At 52.4% G+C, this 15,128-nt stretch overlaps 7 protein-coding genes across 7 annotated transcripts; 4 read left to right on the forward strand and 3 right to left on the reverse strand.

Moving 5' to 3' along the window:
* Nucleotides 1-479: 479 nt before the first annotated feature.
* On the forward strand, nucleotides 480-2,199 carry PpBr36_03550 (uncharacterized protein; the record flags this gene model as incomplete). Its single annotated transcript, XM_029890721.1, has 4 exons — nucleotides 480-802; nucleotides 901-1,316; nucleotides 1,396-2,030; nucleotides 2,179-2,199. 4 exons carry the CDS (start codon nucleotides 480-482, stop codon nucleotides 2,197-2,199), a joined length of 1,395 nt encoding a protein of 464 aa, XP_029753631.1.
* Nucleotides 2,200-3,746: 1,547 nt separating this feature from the next.
* On the forward strand, nucleotides 3,747-4,856 carry PpBr36_03551 (uncharacterized protein; the record flags this gene model as incomplete). The annotated part of the gene is made up of 1 exon (XM_029890722.1): nucleotides 3,747-4,856. One exon carries the CDS (start codon nucleotides 3,747-3,749, stop codon nucleotides 4,854-4,856), a length of 1,110 nt encoding a protein of 369 aa, XP_029753630.1.
* Nucleotides 4,857-5,752: 896 nt separating this feature from the next.
* Nucleotides 5,753-7,837, reverse strand: PpBr36_03552 (uncharacterized protein; the record flags this gene model as incomplete). Its single annotated transcript, XM_029890723.1, has 2 exons — nucleotides 5,753-7,138; nucleotides 7,571-7,837. The coding sequence occupies 2 exons, from the start codon at nucleotides 7,835-7,837 to the stop codon at nucleotides 5,753-5,755; spliced, it is 1,653 nt and encodes a 550-aa protein (XP_029753633.1).
* Nucleotides 7,838-9,872: 2,035 nt separating this feature from the next.
* PpBr36_03553 (uncharacterized protein) lies at nucleotides 9,873-10,975 on the forward strand (the record flags this gene model as incomplete). Its single annotated transcript, XM_029890724.1, has 2 exons — nucleotides 9,873-10,281; nucleotides 10,398-10,975. The coding sequence occupies 2 exons, from the start codon at nucleotides 9,873-9,875 to the stop codon at nucleotides 10,973-10,975; spliced, it is 987 nt and encodes a 328-aa protein (XP_029753632.1).
* A 260-nt stretch (nucleotides 10,976-11,235) lies between these two features.
* Nucleotides 11,236-12,110, reverse strand: PpBr36_03554 (uncharacterized protein; the record flags this gene model as incomplete). Its single annotated transcript, XM_029890725.1, has 2 exons — nucleotides 11,236-11,783; nucleotides 11,870-12,110. The coding sequence occupies 2 exons, from the start codon at nucleotides 12,108-12,110 to the stop codon at nucleotides 11,236-11,238; spliced, it is 789 nt and encodes a 262-aa protein (XP_029753627.1).
* A 507-nt stretch (nucleotides 12,111-12,617) lies between these two features.
* Nucleotides 12,618-13,565, forward strand: PpBr36_03555 (uncharacterized protein; the record flags this gene model as incomplete). The annotated part of the gene is made up of 2 exons (XM_029890726.1): nucleotides 12,618-12,737; nucleotides 12,840-13,565. 2 exons carry the CDS (start codon nucleotides 12,618-12,620, stop codon nucleotides 13,563-13,565), a joined length of 846 nt encoding a protein of 281 aa, XP_029753626.1.
* A 234-nt stretch (nucleotides 13,566-13,799) lies between these two features.
* PpBr36_03556 (uncharacterized protein) lies at nucleotides 13,800-14,678 on the reverse strand (the record flags this gene model as incomplete). Its single annotated transcript, XM_029890727.1, has 1 exon — nucleotides 13,800-14,678. The coding sequence occupies one exon, from the start codon at nucleotides 14,676-14,678 to the stop codon at nucleotides 13,800-13,802; it is 879 nt and encodes a 292-aa protein (XP_029753629.1).
* Between the last annotated feature and the right edge of the window lie 450 nt (nucleotides 14,679-15,128).

Consider the following 15,128-nt stretch of genomic DNA (forward strand, 5'->3'; position numbering starts at 1 on the left):
ATATTAAATGACGACTGTTTATATTTACTGAGCAATAGGTTTCCATCTCACTTCAGACTTGGGGTTGATGCTGTAATTGGTGGCTTGGTGCAGGGTAGCCTGTGCTCACAGTAATGTACAGGTAGCTCATCCCACCGCCCCACATTGAACGGATATCCACTTTAGCCACAGCTAGAGCTGATTACGCGCCTCGCCTGCCTTGCGAGCTGCTACTAGCGTCCGGTCTCATGAATAATAGCAAAGGCAAACCCGCTGGCAGCCAACCAACCGTCGACCATCGGAACTCCAACAAATCAACATTTCCTCTAGCCTTTATCAAATCCATACCCACGGATTGAGGCTCCGCACATCCCAGCTGATAATTTGATACCGCATTCTTCCTCAGACTTTGCCGGGAGAGCTTGTTTTGCCCTGCAGCAAGGACCCAGTTGGTCCGGAATCATTCTAAGAAGCCCTAAACCACCATCCTCGACCCCAACATGTCGACCCTCGAAGAGCTCGACGACCTCGACCGTCGGGAGCGCGAGGACAAGGATAAGAAGGACGGCAAGAAAGACGGGGGCAAAGACGACAAGAACAAGTCTGGCGATGGCGACGATGAGATGAAGGATGCGGAGCCCGAGGAGGATGACGTCCTTGACGAGGAGATTTTGAGCCTCAGCACACAGGACATCCTGACCCGGAGGCGGCTGCTTGAGAACGACTCGAGGATCATGAGGAGCGAATATCAGCGGCTCTCGCACGAGAGGCAGACGATGCAAGAAAAGATCAAGGATAATCTCGAAAAGATCGCAAACAACCGGTGAGTTGATGCACGTCCTGCGGGGTCCGCGAACCGGATACACTCTCAGGGCGGTGTTTTCATCTAAGACCTTGGCTGACAATGGACTGTCTCTATAGTCAACTTCCTTACCTGGTCGGAAACGTTGTCGAGCTTCTGGATCTTGACCCAACGGCCGAGTCGTCGGAGGAGGGGGCAAACATTGACCTGGACGCCACGCGGGTTGGCAAGTCAGCAGTCATCAAGACGTCCACAAGACAGACGATATTCCTACCTTTGATCGGTTTGGTCGACCCAGCAACCCTGAAACCGGCTGATCTGATCGGCGTGAACAAGGACTCGTACCTCATTCTCGATACGCTGCCCGCAGAGTACGACAGCAGAGTCAAGGCCATGGAGGTGGACGAGAAGCCCACGGAAAAGTACAGTGACGTCGGTGGGTTGGACAAACAGATCGAAGAGCTGGTCGAGGCTATTGTCTGGCCCATGAAGGAGGCAGAACGCTTCAAGAAGATTGGCATCAAGGCACCCAAAGGTAATGCGCAATTCACTCCTCCGCACCTCAGCCTAACTCTCCTGGGATATTCGGTCTGCTAACTTTGGGACAATCACAGGTGCACTGATGTACGGCCCTCCCGGAACCGGAAAGACGCTTTTGGCTCGTGCATGCGCGGCCCAGACGGACGCAACCTTCCTCAAGCTTGCCGGTCCCCAGCTGGTACAGATGTTCATAGGAGACGGCGCCAAGCTGGTTCGCGACTGCTTTGCCCTCGCCAAGGAGAAGGCGCCGTCCATTATCTTCATAGACGAGCTGGATGCTGTAGGAACAAAGCGTTTCGACAGCGAGAAGTCGGGTGACCGTGAGGTGCAGAGGACCATGTTGGAGCTGCTCAACCAGTTGGACGGCTTCGCATCTGACGACCGCATCAAGGTGCTGGCGGCGACCAACCGTGTCGACGTGCTTGACCCTGCTCTGCTGCGTTCCGGACGTCTTGACCGCAAGATTGAATTTCCGCTCCCCAACGAAGAAGCACGGGCGCAGATTCTCAAGATCCACAGCCGAAAGATGCGTTTCGACCCAGCAGTCAACTGGGGCGAGCTGGCACGGAGTACCGACGAGTTTGGTGGTGCCATGCTGAAGGCTGTTTGCGTCGAGGCCGGCATGATTGCACTTCGTATGGGCAAGAACAAGATCGGACACGAGCATTATGTGGATGCCATCGCCGAGGTGCAGGCAAAGAAGAAGGATGTAAGTATAAAAAGACATGGATCCATCCCCTTGTCGGCTTTTTTTTTTTTTTTTTTTTTTTTTTTTGTTACTGGATCTTGCATATCAGCCTTGATGTTATCTTCTCCCTTGGTTTGTGTGGAAACTTGCTAACTTGACTCCCATCTAGACGGTCAACTTCTACGCTTGATTTTTGCATACGGTAACAGGCAACGATTTTGTTGTTCAAAAGGGACTCCGTGCTTGGATTCATGGCTCGCGCAGCTTCTACTCGGCTGCACAGAGCCAGCAGGCTTGGGACATAGATTATGGCACAGGAATGATACCGCGGGCATTATAGACGACGTTGATTCGTTCCTCCTGGACCTGTTTTGGTGATGTATTAGTAAAAGCGGTATCGTCGGGACTCGTCGAAGCGATTTTTACGGGATTCTGCGGGTTGTTACAGCCGAGGTTTTGCGCACAGGGAACCTAAATGCGTGATTTGTTTCCCTTCAGCCCCATGTACATGCGATGTGTGTTGGTTGTCAACCGGTTTTGATCCATGGTATATCCGTAAGCGACATGTTACTCTACGGTAGGGCTCGTTACGCAATAATAGCCTGGCTATACGAAAACGATATGGGTGGCTCGACATGTTCGGGGACTGAGATGCTGACGATGCATGTACATGCCATTTCCTGGCCGCAAGATGCGTACGTACTGTACGTATTATAGTTTGCTATAATTGTCTCAACCCAGATCGAACACACACAAATGTGTGTGTGTGTGTGTGTGTGTGTGTGTGTGTGTGTATACTGTATTCATTCAATATATGTATACCCATTATTGCATAGCTGTACAAGCAGTTGGAACACGAGTGCCTCGTTCAATGATGAAGCATCTCCATCTCTCCATCTACAAGATGACTCAGCGGATTATGGGGCGGCAAGGAGCGCCAAGCATTTTCTGCTTTGACGCTGCAGCTGCTTTAGGCATTGGGTCCGAAGAGGGGTCGCATTCGCATTAATCAAGGCTCTATTCGCTGTTTGACCACGCCGGCAGTCCACGCCCAGAAAGAATTGCAAACGAAGGAGAAAACTAATAATAATAAATAATAATAACAATAATAATGATAAAAAAAAAAAAAAACCTAAACAAACGACAGATTTTACTGGATTGTATGATCTCATGAGTTGAATGATTACAAGACAAGCAAATAGAAAAGAAAATCAGGAGGGGAAAGTAAGATGCATTCCCGTAAAATCTTCTTCAAGACTCTTCAGCTCAGATAGAAACTACTGCTAGCTACTGGATACCTGACCCATATATTCCGACAGGCCGAGGTATCTTGGGTTTCCTTTACATACCCGGTTTTTCACCATGTTGTTGATCTCATCACACAAACCCCCTTTTTTTATTAATCCCGCCCGCCCGCCGGGACCAGGTAGCTTTTATAAGTCCTGTCACATAAATTCTACCGATGTGGTAGATCATCCCGTTTCCCTTTCTTCCTCGCTTCATCCATCCATTTACCTTTCCCACCAAAGAATCAAGTCTTCAACACGACTGAGAATAAACCAACTAGGCTGGTTAAACTCGAACAGTCAAGTTGGAGCCAAGGGTGGTATACAACTAACTTCCCACTAACCCCCGCCACCTCCTCTGGTCCGTCTCTTTCATACCTACACGTGACATCACCGACAACCTCGAGTACAACACACCAGTTTTCCCCCCCAACCATCACCACCTTTCGCCATGGCCTCAGCCACAGCCGTCGCCAAGCTGGCGCCCAACGACCCGAGGGTCGAGTACAAGGACGTGCAGGTCAACGGCAGAAGCTACCACTACATGCTCGCGCGGCCGCCGGCGGGCGCGGAGCCCAGGGCCACCATCCTCCTGGTGCACGGCTTCCCGGACCTGGGGTTCGGGTGGCGGCACCAGGTGCCGGCGCTCGCCGCGCACGGGTTCCAGGTCGTGGTGCCGGACGTGCTCGGGTACGGCGGGACGGACGCGCCGCACGACGTGGAGCCGTACCGCCACAAGTCGGTCATCGACGACCTGCTGGCCGTGCTCGACTCGCAGGACCTCATCGTGCCGCTGGGCCCGACCAGGGAGCGCCGCGTCGTGCTGGGCGGCCACGACTGGGGCGGCCAGGTCGTCTGGCGCTTCACCGAGTGGCACCCGGACCGCGTCGCCGCCACCTTCTCCGTCTGCACGCCCTACTTCCCGCCCATGCCGTCCTTTGTCGACCTCCAGACCCTGACCCGGATGATACCAAACTTCAAGTACCAGCTGCAGTTCGCCTCGGACGAGGTCGTGGACCGCACCACGGGCCCGGACGGCAAGCCGAGCCGCGCCGACATCAGGAACTTCCTCAACGCGCTGTGGGGCGGCGTCGGCGTGCCCCAGACCGGCGCGCCCGACGCGCCCAGGGGCTTCACGGCGTCCAACGGCGTCGATTTCTCCATCGTCAAGGACCTGCCGCGGACCCAGCTGCTGAGCGCCGAGGAGCTCGACTTCTACGCCGACCGGTACGCCCGCAACGGCATGCGCGGGCCCACAAACTGGTACCGCGTCAGAAAGGTCAACTTTGAGGACGAGCAGGCCCTGCTGGAGCGGAAGAGGAAGCAGGCCGAGGAGACGGGCGGCGAGCCCAAGATCAAGACGCCTTCGCTCTTCATCTCGGCCTCGAGGGACGTCGCCCTGCCGCCCGCCATGTCGGCAAACATGGACAAGAGCTTCGAGAGCCTCACCCGTGGCCACGTCGATGCCTCGCACTGGGCCCTCGTCGAGGCCGCCGCCGAGGTCAACGCCATCATTTTGAGCTTCTTGGACAGCGTATTCAAGCCAAAGGCTTCCATGTAGGAGCGTGGCAGTGCCAACTTTCCCTGTCCGATAGATTCACAGGTACCCATTGATCCATTTATCCAAAACTCACATCATAATGTAAAAGAATAAAAATAGAAAAGTCCAATCATTAGATCTCACACATGCCAAGTGATATTTCAAAAAAACGTCTTTCCAAATGGATAGGAGTTTATTCTCTTCTATCAAGCTTCCAACCGAGCGTGCTGGACGTTCTCGCCGGCCACGCGACCTCGACTTGACCTTCCGCCGAGCCCAGATGAAGTACAGGTCTAGTGTACACTCATCCCCTCAAGATCACCCCTCGAGGGTTTTAAAACAAAGGAAAATTCTGTAGATATACATGAGACAGAGAGATGGAGATAGAGAGAATGAGTGAGTGAGTGAGTGTGTTTTTGTCTGTGTTTGTGCGAACGAGTGTGTGAGCGAGTAGTATATACTCTGGTGTCCAGACTCTGGACGGCGGGCGTCAGTTAGTAGGATTCCCGTCTTCATCCGCGCGCCCAATGCAAGACCCCCCAAAAAAATGACAAAATCGCTCAACAGATCGCCCATTTCTTTTAGATAAGCCAACCGAACCCCTTTAATACCCTTGTATGGCCCTTGTATGAGAAAACGCCGCAAAAAATCCCTTAGTAAAAACAAAACATTACTGGATTACGAGTAATGTTGGGAGCAGGATCGGGATATCATATGGTGGGTATCATCATATGGTCCCGCCATGCTCTCAGCTGAAATTCAAGACGCCATCCATCCATTTCCGTTTGCCATTAGGGTTAAAACAAGAAGAAAACAAAGAACGAAAAAAAAAGACATAGAAAATGTACATAGGAAAACGTCCGGTGTGTGGACAATGCTGTGCAAATTGTGTTATCCGTGTGCCGTATCAGCACAGTCTATGAGGCTGCCGTGGTGGGCTGGGCCTCGTACGCAGGGGGAGGGGAATCTTCCCTCTCGTCCCAAAAGCTGGGGTTGCGCTGCTTCTCGTCGTAGACTCTCTTGGCAATCTCGCCAGCCATCTTCATGATCCAGGCTTGTTCCAAAATGACTGAAGGGGTTTCGGAGCGTGGCCCTCGACGTTTTGAATCACCGCGTTTATCATTTTCTGATGACCGGACAGGTGCTGTGGTCTCCTTCTCTGGCGTTGACCGTGCAACTTGCGGCTGGGCAATCTCAGCGGGTGCTGTCGCCTCATCTGGGTTGAAGAGGTCACGGCGCAAAGCCGGACGTTGCGGAAGAGGGGTTCTCTCCCCACCCAGGCCAAAACGTACCCGACTCGAGCCAGACATTGTCAAATCGTGTTGCTCTTCAGGATCCTCAGGGATGGATTCCGACATTGTGTTCGACTCGGAAGCCTGTACTGATGCAGAGTCAGACATCGTGTCACCCATCTCACTGCTGGCAGCCGTGTCGGTCTTGCGCCGAAGATTGACGACCCTTGTCTTCTTTTTCCTGTTAGCGTAGGGTTTCGCGTTTCTGCTCGCAGCGAGGCCGAGACCAGTAGTGGCAGATCCCAGGCTGACAAGCGATGGGCGAGACGGCAGTTGTCCGTTGTTTTGACTGCTCGTATCCGAGAATGTGTAGACAGTTGATGTGCCATGGAAGGAGTGTGATTTGACCAGGCTTGGCGTAGTCAAAGGCGTAGTGCTGCTTGCCTCTGGCTTGTCAACCGGGCCAGCTTTCGCCCTAAAAATAACTTCAGGAACCGAGGGTGTGAAAAGTGACGAGGTAAGCTGGGTGTTGACCAGGTCCCCAAGACGGAACAGGTTCTTCTGGGAGAACAGAGACTGCAACTCGGCCCCACCATTTACAGCGATGCTTGAAATGTCTATGGGATCCAATAGGTTTCCGTGAGCATCTACAGCATCTAATGGCGGGCTGGCGAAAGGGTTGACAGCTTGCTCGTCCATTTCGCTCGTCTTCTCGTGGTCCTCTTTGGACATTTGCTCGGGACACCAGAGCTGCAGCGACAGCTTGTGAATGATTGCCGGTAGCTCATCCATCATCAAGTTTCTCAGCTTCCCTTCGATAGTCCGCTGAAGATAATCTCGGACAAATTGGATCGAGTCAAAGGTCGACGAGACCTTGAGAGACTCGAGAGGATCATTGCGAAAAACCAGAGTAAGCCCCTTTTGTTTTGAAAACACCAGTATGATAAAAGCCGAGAGCTTGATCTCTGACAACGTTATTTGCAGAGGTATCGTCAAGCCCGAGGCCGCTGCGAGTGGCTCTGGAGATGTGAAGCTTGGCTTTGAATAGAGATATGTGTTGAGTGGATTTGCCTGTGGTTGTAAATGTTAGCACAAGAATGCTTTGTATAGTTGTTGCTTATCCATAAAATAAAATAAAATAGGTGAGAACATGTGCGCCTGGATAATGTTGAAACTTGGTGGCCAGCAACTTTGTGGGCACAAGTGAAGAGTATATCCGTATGCCGAGCGCACGCTCCTGGAGTCGTCATCATAACTCCCTTGTGCATATTCGTGCATCCAATAACAATTACTCGCTCAGGGGTTGAACCAGCTCCGGTGTAACTTGCGTAGGGAAACATGGTGGATGGTAGCAGGTCCGCAGTGCCGGAAGTCATGGGGTTTGGGTGTAGTGCGCTCTTCGAAGATGGCATGCATGGAGTGCGCAGGAGGAATGTACGCGGATGTGACAGGCTTGGTGGTATTCGGATAAGAATAGGCGTCAGCCAAGGAGCAGGCACATACTTGGACTCTTGTCTTCAGCGTCAGGAAGGCATCCCCAGAATATGTCATCTTGAAGATGCCCCTGAATCGATCCTCTGCCAGATCGCCAATCTCGAGGATCTCGAGCTCCGGAGGCACGGAGCCCAGGTTGAATTCGGTGACGAGGATGTCATCGACGATTATTGGAGGTTTCGGGGATTTGTTCAAGGCAGTCGTGAGCAGGTCTCGGGCGCGCTTGTAAAAGCTCGCGTCAGCCGTCAGCGGCGACCAGTTGAAGTTGAATGCCATGTTTGGATGGCGTTTCTTAGACAATCATCGCGTGTTTCTGGGGGTTATGAGCCGTAGGCAGCTCCTTCGCCAAGTTTCTCGCGTTTTTAGTGATACTTTCGAGTCTATGATAGTGTCGTGTGCGCGCGCTCTAGGCCCGAGGATTAACTGCGACGGGGGCGAGCTGTATAATTAAGTATGTTCGCGGCGAGGAAATGTTGTTCGGCAAGTTCTCGCTGGGTGAAAGTCGCTCCTGAGCTCCTCTATGAAATCGTTGATGAAAACTGAAAAAGGAAACAAATAGAGGTCGGAGCACGGAATTCGAGAAGGAGTGACTTTTTGGCAAGTTTGTTGTTGATCCGAAGTGACGGAATCTATAGTATGGTAGGTAGTAGACAAGACGAGAGTTTGATGACGCTAAGCGGGAGTTCACGGCCGGAAGGGAATTTGTTTTGGGGGGAATTCCGAAGGCTCTTGTTGCAAAAATTTTTGGAGATTGCGCATGGAAGGTCCTGGAGGCAGCCCCAGCTACGGGTGGGGCCGTGTACGCCCGTCTTGAGCCAATCACAGCTGCCAAGGTATAGGATCCCCTTGGAGGGAGTTGCTAAGCAAAACAAATATCACATCTGATAAGGTCATAGGAGGTCGCGATTGACAGCTGATCCGGCTTTTAGCAAACAAAGCGCTCATCATCCCATCCATCGCCACACCAATGCAGATTGAATCACCTGTTGCGCTTTCTTGTAAAGAGATTTTAGGCAATACTTGTTATATTAGTGTACTTTGTTGCTGGATAGGAACAAGATAAGCTATTCACATCTTAAAAGCCTAGGCTGTGCATAGACCAAAACAACCATTTTCTTTATTTTTTTTTTTTTCGCTCGTGACTTTTGTCGCGTGCCTCGGGGACTCGGAAACTCATAGGGTCCTTGTCGACGAAAAGTGTGGAAAAATGCAACGGCGCAGAAGCGGGGTCAGGCCGGGTTGCCCACAAACGCAAGCAAGCTGCAAGCAAGACTTACTCATATGGTAATTAGCCCGTCATCGCCTCGGTCAATGCACTATGACATCGACTGGTGGGACGCTTGGATTGGCATTTTCAAATGCCTAGTCAGTTAGTTTTCCTTTCCCCGGAAAATGTGTGTACACGGCATGCCTGTTTTAAGTGCCAGTTTTGCATGCATCAATTAGAGACTTTACAGCGTTTCCATCCAAGGGTTTCAATCATGTCTCGTCCATAGGTCAGGTAGACTTCCTAGTAGTAATTAGACAGTTGAAGGCTTAGGTGCGACTTGTCTTTGAGAGTGGGGAACAACAACCCGGCAAATAAAGGGGCGAGTACCGTACCACGGTTACAACTTCTGAGGAGGGAAAAGGGGATGTGATGAGAAACAGGGTTTAGCAAGGCGCATATAAACAACAATACAGAAATAAGTATTCGAGGTACGCTTCTCTGAGAATATTAATAACATAGTAATCCTATAATTAGGTATATATCGAGAAGGAAAGTCGAAGTAAATGGAAGAATGGCTTTGAGCTTCTTCCATTGCTCAAAGCCACCGAGCGATCGTTGAGGCCCTAGACCTAGACCTAGACCTAGTTCGCAAGGCGCAAATCTAGCAACCAAGGGTAAGGGAAGATGGGATAGCAAATGCATCCATGTCATTGCATGTCAATTGAAGTGTCAAAGACAGACGCCCAGCTGAGCGCCTGCCTCGCCGCTTGTCAGATCAATTGGCACAATTCCTGCTCAATGGACAGAGTGCTCCTCCCTTCGACCCTTGCAACCTGTTTGTCTCGCTGCAGCCAAGAGTCGCTTAGGTTCACCATTCCATGCTATCTAATATTCAGGATACTGTACATTCAATTCCATCCCGTGCTGTTCAAGGCGGCATTGAAAGTCGTTTGTCAAGAACAACCACTTATCAACAAACCGCGTCCGGCAAGTTGAAAGCCTAATTCGGTTGTCGGTTGTTTCAACTACAAATAAACAAATAAACAACCCAGCACAACAGAAAGACCATAGCTATCTACAAGTCTCTGGTACTGTGTCAACATGGCCCAAGACATTCATACCCTGCACCATTCGCCCGAAGTGCAAGCCTTTCCGAAAGGGTTGGGAGGTGCTGTCAAATATGTCGGTGAGGGTATGGCAAACGTTGTCTTTAGCTTCCCAGAGGCTCAGGACTCGATGCGTGACTTGCTCATCCGAGTTCCCAAGGACGTGACGGGAGATCATGAGGATATCCACAAGCACTGGTGTGAGAATGTTTATCCACTGTTTGAGCCGAGGGACCTAGTCCCTCAGTATCTTGTCAAGATCGAGGGAGAGAATGCCATACTGGACAGGCTGAGGAATGAACTCGAGGCAGCCGAAACCAAGGGACAACGCAAATCAAAGATGAATGGGACTAAGATAAAAACTGACATTCGCACTGCGATGCTTATACATGACATGCGACCAAGTTAGTCTTACTCGTGTTCTTCATATGCATTCCTGGTCATTCTTTTTTTTTTTTCTGCTTCCCCCCCGCTGCTACCCCTGAGAAAATAGATTAATGCTCATGCAACTCGCACGCAGGGAACAACGATGAGATACTCATAGAGTTCAAGCCAAAGTGGCTGGCGCAGTCACCCACTGCGCCCAAGGAAGCCACCAGATGCCGAAACTGCGCGCGCGAAGCCTTGAGGAACAACGAAAAGGGTGCCAGCGATCCGATCCTCTGCCCTCTGCGTTTTATGGACAGGGCCAGCGAAGGGTCAATGGCACGAGTCAAAGAGTTCATCACCGAGGGTCTGGATATTTCATCCGGCTCACCTGCCGCGATCACGCTGGAAAAGTGGCTTCGGGAAAACACCCTCCTCCCACATCTCCACGATGCCCAAGTATCCAACGATAGCACTGGTGTCTTGGAGCCCAAGGACCAGTTCAAGCTGGGTCTCGCCATGACGCTGCGCGACTGTACTTGTTATGTTCGCCTCTCTCGCCAGGGTAGTAGCACTGAGGAGGTCGAGGCAAGGTTAGGAGATTTGGACCTGAAGGACCAGACTACCAAACTTGACTACTGGAGGGACATGGAGTTAGAACTTCAGGACCAGGGCTACTATTTGGGCAAGGAAAAGCCGCAGCAGAAGACGGACTGTTTACTGTCACAATAATACTGCTTTTACCTCTTGCCATTGGGTGAAGGAACCAGTTCAGGAGACCTACCACATAAACTAGAAAATCATATATTTCTGTATTGAATCAATTATAAAAAAACACACACACACACTTATCCCCACCTGATCATTAAGGTTGGTATCTTTTAGTTCCTAATTCCCACCAAAACGCCATGCGCCCAAGACAATGCCGGAAAAAAAAAAAAAAAAAACCTCCATCGACACACTTATATCATATCACCTGTCCTCACCCGGCATCACTTTGCGGAAGCAGTCTGCTTCCTTAACTTCTGCAAGGCAGCCTCCTTATTCTTAAGCTGCGTCTGCAGCGTACTCATCAGCGCCTGGGCCTTCTCCTGAGCCTTCTTGAGCCTCTCTACCTCGAGCTGCTCCGTGTCGCGGCTGAAAGGCTGCCCCGGCCTGTTGCTCAGGGGGATCATGGCGCTCCTCTCCAGCACCCCGCCCTCGGTCCGCACCCCGCCGGCAGCAGGAGCGGAGCCCTTGCCCTTTCCGCGGCTGGCGGGGGCTGGCGTGGGCAATGCGCCGCTCGTCAGGACGTCGTAAAACACCTCGTAGGGCTCGTTGAAGATCTGCTCCTCATAGGTCCAGGCCGTGACCTCGCCCGACGCGCGCATGGCGTCCTTTTCGGCGTCGGTCCGGCCGTACGGGTGCAGGCGCAGGTGGTGGTACAGTGTCTGCGGCTTCTCGCCCGACTCGGGTACGTAGTAGAGCTTTATCGCGATCTCGAACTCGCCCCACCCCGTCTCGTTGACCACGAATGGCTTTCCGGGTTCGCTGTCGACCACTGCCGAATGGTTAGTACCGCAAGCTGTAAACAACGCCAATCGCCCGGGACGCAAAGAGGGACAGCGCGGTGCAAAAGAGACGCACTTCGTATGTGGTTGGGAATCGACTCGTGCAGCTTGAACTGCACCCGCTTCAGCCAGTAGGTCACATCGGTGTCCTCGACGCCCTTGACAAAGACCTGCCACGAGTGCGTGTGGTCGTCGGGCACGCCGGGCGGCTTGGGGTTCTTTTCGTCGTCGAACGGTTTCGCTGTGGTCCCGTAGATGAAGGGCCGGTGTACCGAGGTACCCTTGACGCGCTTGCCCAGGTTGTTCTGTGGTGCCATGGTTTGGGGGGAGGGGGTTGGAAAATAGCGAATGTGATGGCCCTGCGGCTTCGCCTTGTGGGATGCGAAAAGAAATTCGCAGCCTCACCTTCTGCTATAATGCACCTGAGCACCCTGTTGGCTTACCAAAGTGGGGGGGAGATGGAGGTCCATGCATATTAAACACATTTTGCTTGCTCTGTCTAGAAGCTCCGATTTGTTGCGATGATGGAATTTGTGGGGTGGCGCGTCTCAATCGCCCCATTTTCATTCAACTTGGGTTGGAAGCTTGTCAATAAGCTGTCAGCCTTGTGATTCTCAAACATGCGCTTCAAGTCAACTTGTACATGGCGCCATGACGTAAACCATAAAGACTCATTCTCGGTCTCCTTTCCTTTTATTTCTGTGCACCTCGGATACCTTGTTTGATTCAATTGAGCAGCCAGGATCATCAGGGTCGTTTCAATTCTTGTCCAGCCTAAAGCGTGTACCCTACGCATCTATCTTTAATAACCTCGTGTTCAAAAAATGTCTGCTGCCAAGGCTGGTGCCAAACGGCTGGTCGTCTGCGGAGGCAACGGCTTTCTCGGATCAAGAATCTGTAAATATGGTGTCACAAGGGGATGGGATGTTACTTCAATAAGGCAAGTTTATTTTTAAATCCTCAAGACATGCTGATGCCGGCCGGTTCACCGTTCCTTCTACTATTTCTCAACCCTTCCATCCAAACCATCCAAACTGACATCTCAGCCTTACGACAGCCGCTCAGGTGAACCGCACTGGGCCTCGGTGGGCCCGACGGCATCGCCGCCTCCGTGGGCTCACCAGGTCAGCTGGGAGCGGGCCGACATCTTTCAGCCCGAGGCCTGGGCTCCCCTGGTCAAGGGAGCCGACTATGTCGTGCACAGCATGGGCATCCTGCTCGAGGCCGACTACAAGGGCGCCATATCCGGGAGGGAGAACCCCGTCCAGGGGCTGAAGAAGGCCTTCGCGGCAAAACCCCCCTCGGACCCCCGCCAGCTGACCTACGAGATGATGAACCGCGACAGCGCCATCATGCTCGCTAGGGAAGCCTCCAAGGAGAACGTCGGGGCCTTTGCTTACATCTCGGCCGCTGGCAACGCGCCCGTCCTTCCGGCCAGGTACCTCAGCACCAAGCGCGAGGCGGAGAGCACCATAGCTAGCGAGTTCCCCCGCATGCGCAGCGTCTTTATCCGGGCGCCATTCTTGTACGATACTTCAAGGCTTTTCACGGTCCCCATGGCGGCGCTTACGGGTCTCGGTACATTGTTCAACCGGTCCACCGGTGGAGTCTTTGGGAGCTTCCTGGGCGCCGCAGCCATCAAGCCGCTCAAGGCAGAGGATGTCGCCGCCGCAGTGATTGAAGCTTTGAGCGAGGACAGTGTCCGGGGTCCGATCGAAGTGCCTGAAATTGAGGAGCTGGCCAACAAGGGCTGGAGGAAAGGCATGTTGTGAAGAAACAGATCCAGGTGGAAACCTGGAACATAGTTAGGCCATGTTGTACATCATGTATTATTAGATACCCATCCAATCTCTTGCCGGCCAGCGAGCCTGCTTTACGCCATAATTTAAAATCATCCAGTACGCCATCCCAACCAATCGCCATGAGGTCGTAGTAAAATACTCTGGGAAGAGAAGAAAAAGAAAAAAAAAAAAAAAAAAAACAGAAGGAAACGAATCTCCATGGGCTCATATCATCGTGCCACGCTCGAAGCTTTCTCTGATCTCCGCAGTGTACTTGTTGTAGAACCTCGCCAGCTTTTGGTTGAACTGCTTGTTCTTGTCGTTGATATATGTGACGTCGTCATCCTCGCCGTTCTTGGCCATGCGGGCCTTTCTCTTCTTGGCCGCGACGTCCTCGGCTTTCTTCATGTCGTTGACCAGCCTGTCGATGGCCTCCTTGTCGGGCTTGTTCTTGGCAAAGTTGGTAGAGTCGGTGGTGGAATAAAAGGTCCCCGCGCGATCGACGGCAATGAGCTCGCCGTCCTCGGTCTCGACGATATCCAGGGTCCCGGCGGCGGCGGCCTTTTCGATAGCGGCCATCTTGTCCTTTGCGTAGCGCTCCATGTCGGGAGGCATGTTTTTGAGCTGGCGCTTGTAGATCTTTTCGGCCTCGTGCCTGTAGTCCTGGAAGGCGTTGTTGTCGCGCGCCGCCTCCTTCTTCTTGACGCGCTTGTCCCACCGCTCGCTCTCCTCGGCCGTCCAGTCCCAGGCCCGCTTCCGCTCAAAGTCGCCGCCGCTCTCCTCCACGTCCGCCTTGAGGATCTTGTGCGACGCGATGGCGTGCCGCCGGTGCAGCGCCGTCAGCTGCGACGGGTCCGACGCCTCCCGTCGCGACTCGGCCGTGGCCGCCTTGAGGTTCTGGTCCGAAGACGTCTTGGCCCGTGCTTGCAGGGCGCGGAAGCGGGCCATGCGTTCCGCAGCCGCCGTCTTGGCCGTGTTTCCCGGCTCCGGTGTGCTTATGGTGGTTGTCTCTTGGGATGCATTGTCGGTGTTTGTTGTCGCCTCGTTGCCGGCGGGCTTTGCTTCGGCAACCGCAGCCGCTTCTGTTTGTGAGTTGTCGCCCATTTTTTTGCGTCTGCTTTTTTTTATTTATCGATCGATTTTCTAGTCGGCAGGTCTCAATAGTCTGACTTGTCCGCAGTATCGTGAAGGCTGGGCTATGTTGGTGGGGAAATTTTATGATGGTGAAGAGTTGCTACGTAAATCTACCCTTGCGCGAGCACCAAGAATGTCGTCCGTCGCCCTGGGACTGTCCACTGACAGCAAGAAAAGCCCCACATTTCCTTTACTTACTTACTACAGCCTCACGATTGAACTCAAAACTACTTTTTTTTATTTATTTACTTTATTTACTTTATTTTTTTTGCCACAAACTTCTCCGAGGCACAACGACTTAGTGATTCTGCATCGCCGACCGCTGAAGATGATTTATTGCATTGAAATAAGCAATCAAATCAAGCATCATGCAGCCTACCAGGGTGGACTCGCTTCTCTTCAAGGCGGCTGGCGTCAACT

Source organism: Pyricularia pennisetigena, chromosome 3, assembly GCF_004337985.1.
Source record: "Pyricularia pennisetigena strain Br36 chromosome 3, whole genome shotgun sequence".
Taxonomy (NCBI): domain Eukaryota; kingdom Fungi; phylum Ascomycota; class Sordariomycetes; order Magnaporthales; family Pyriculariaceae; genus Pyricularia; species Pyricularia pennisetigena.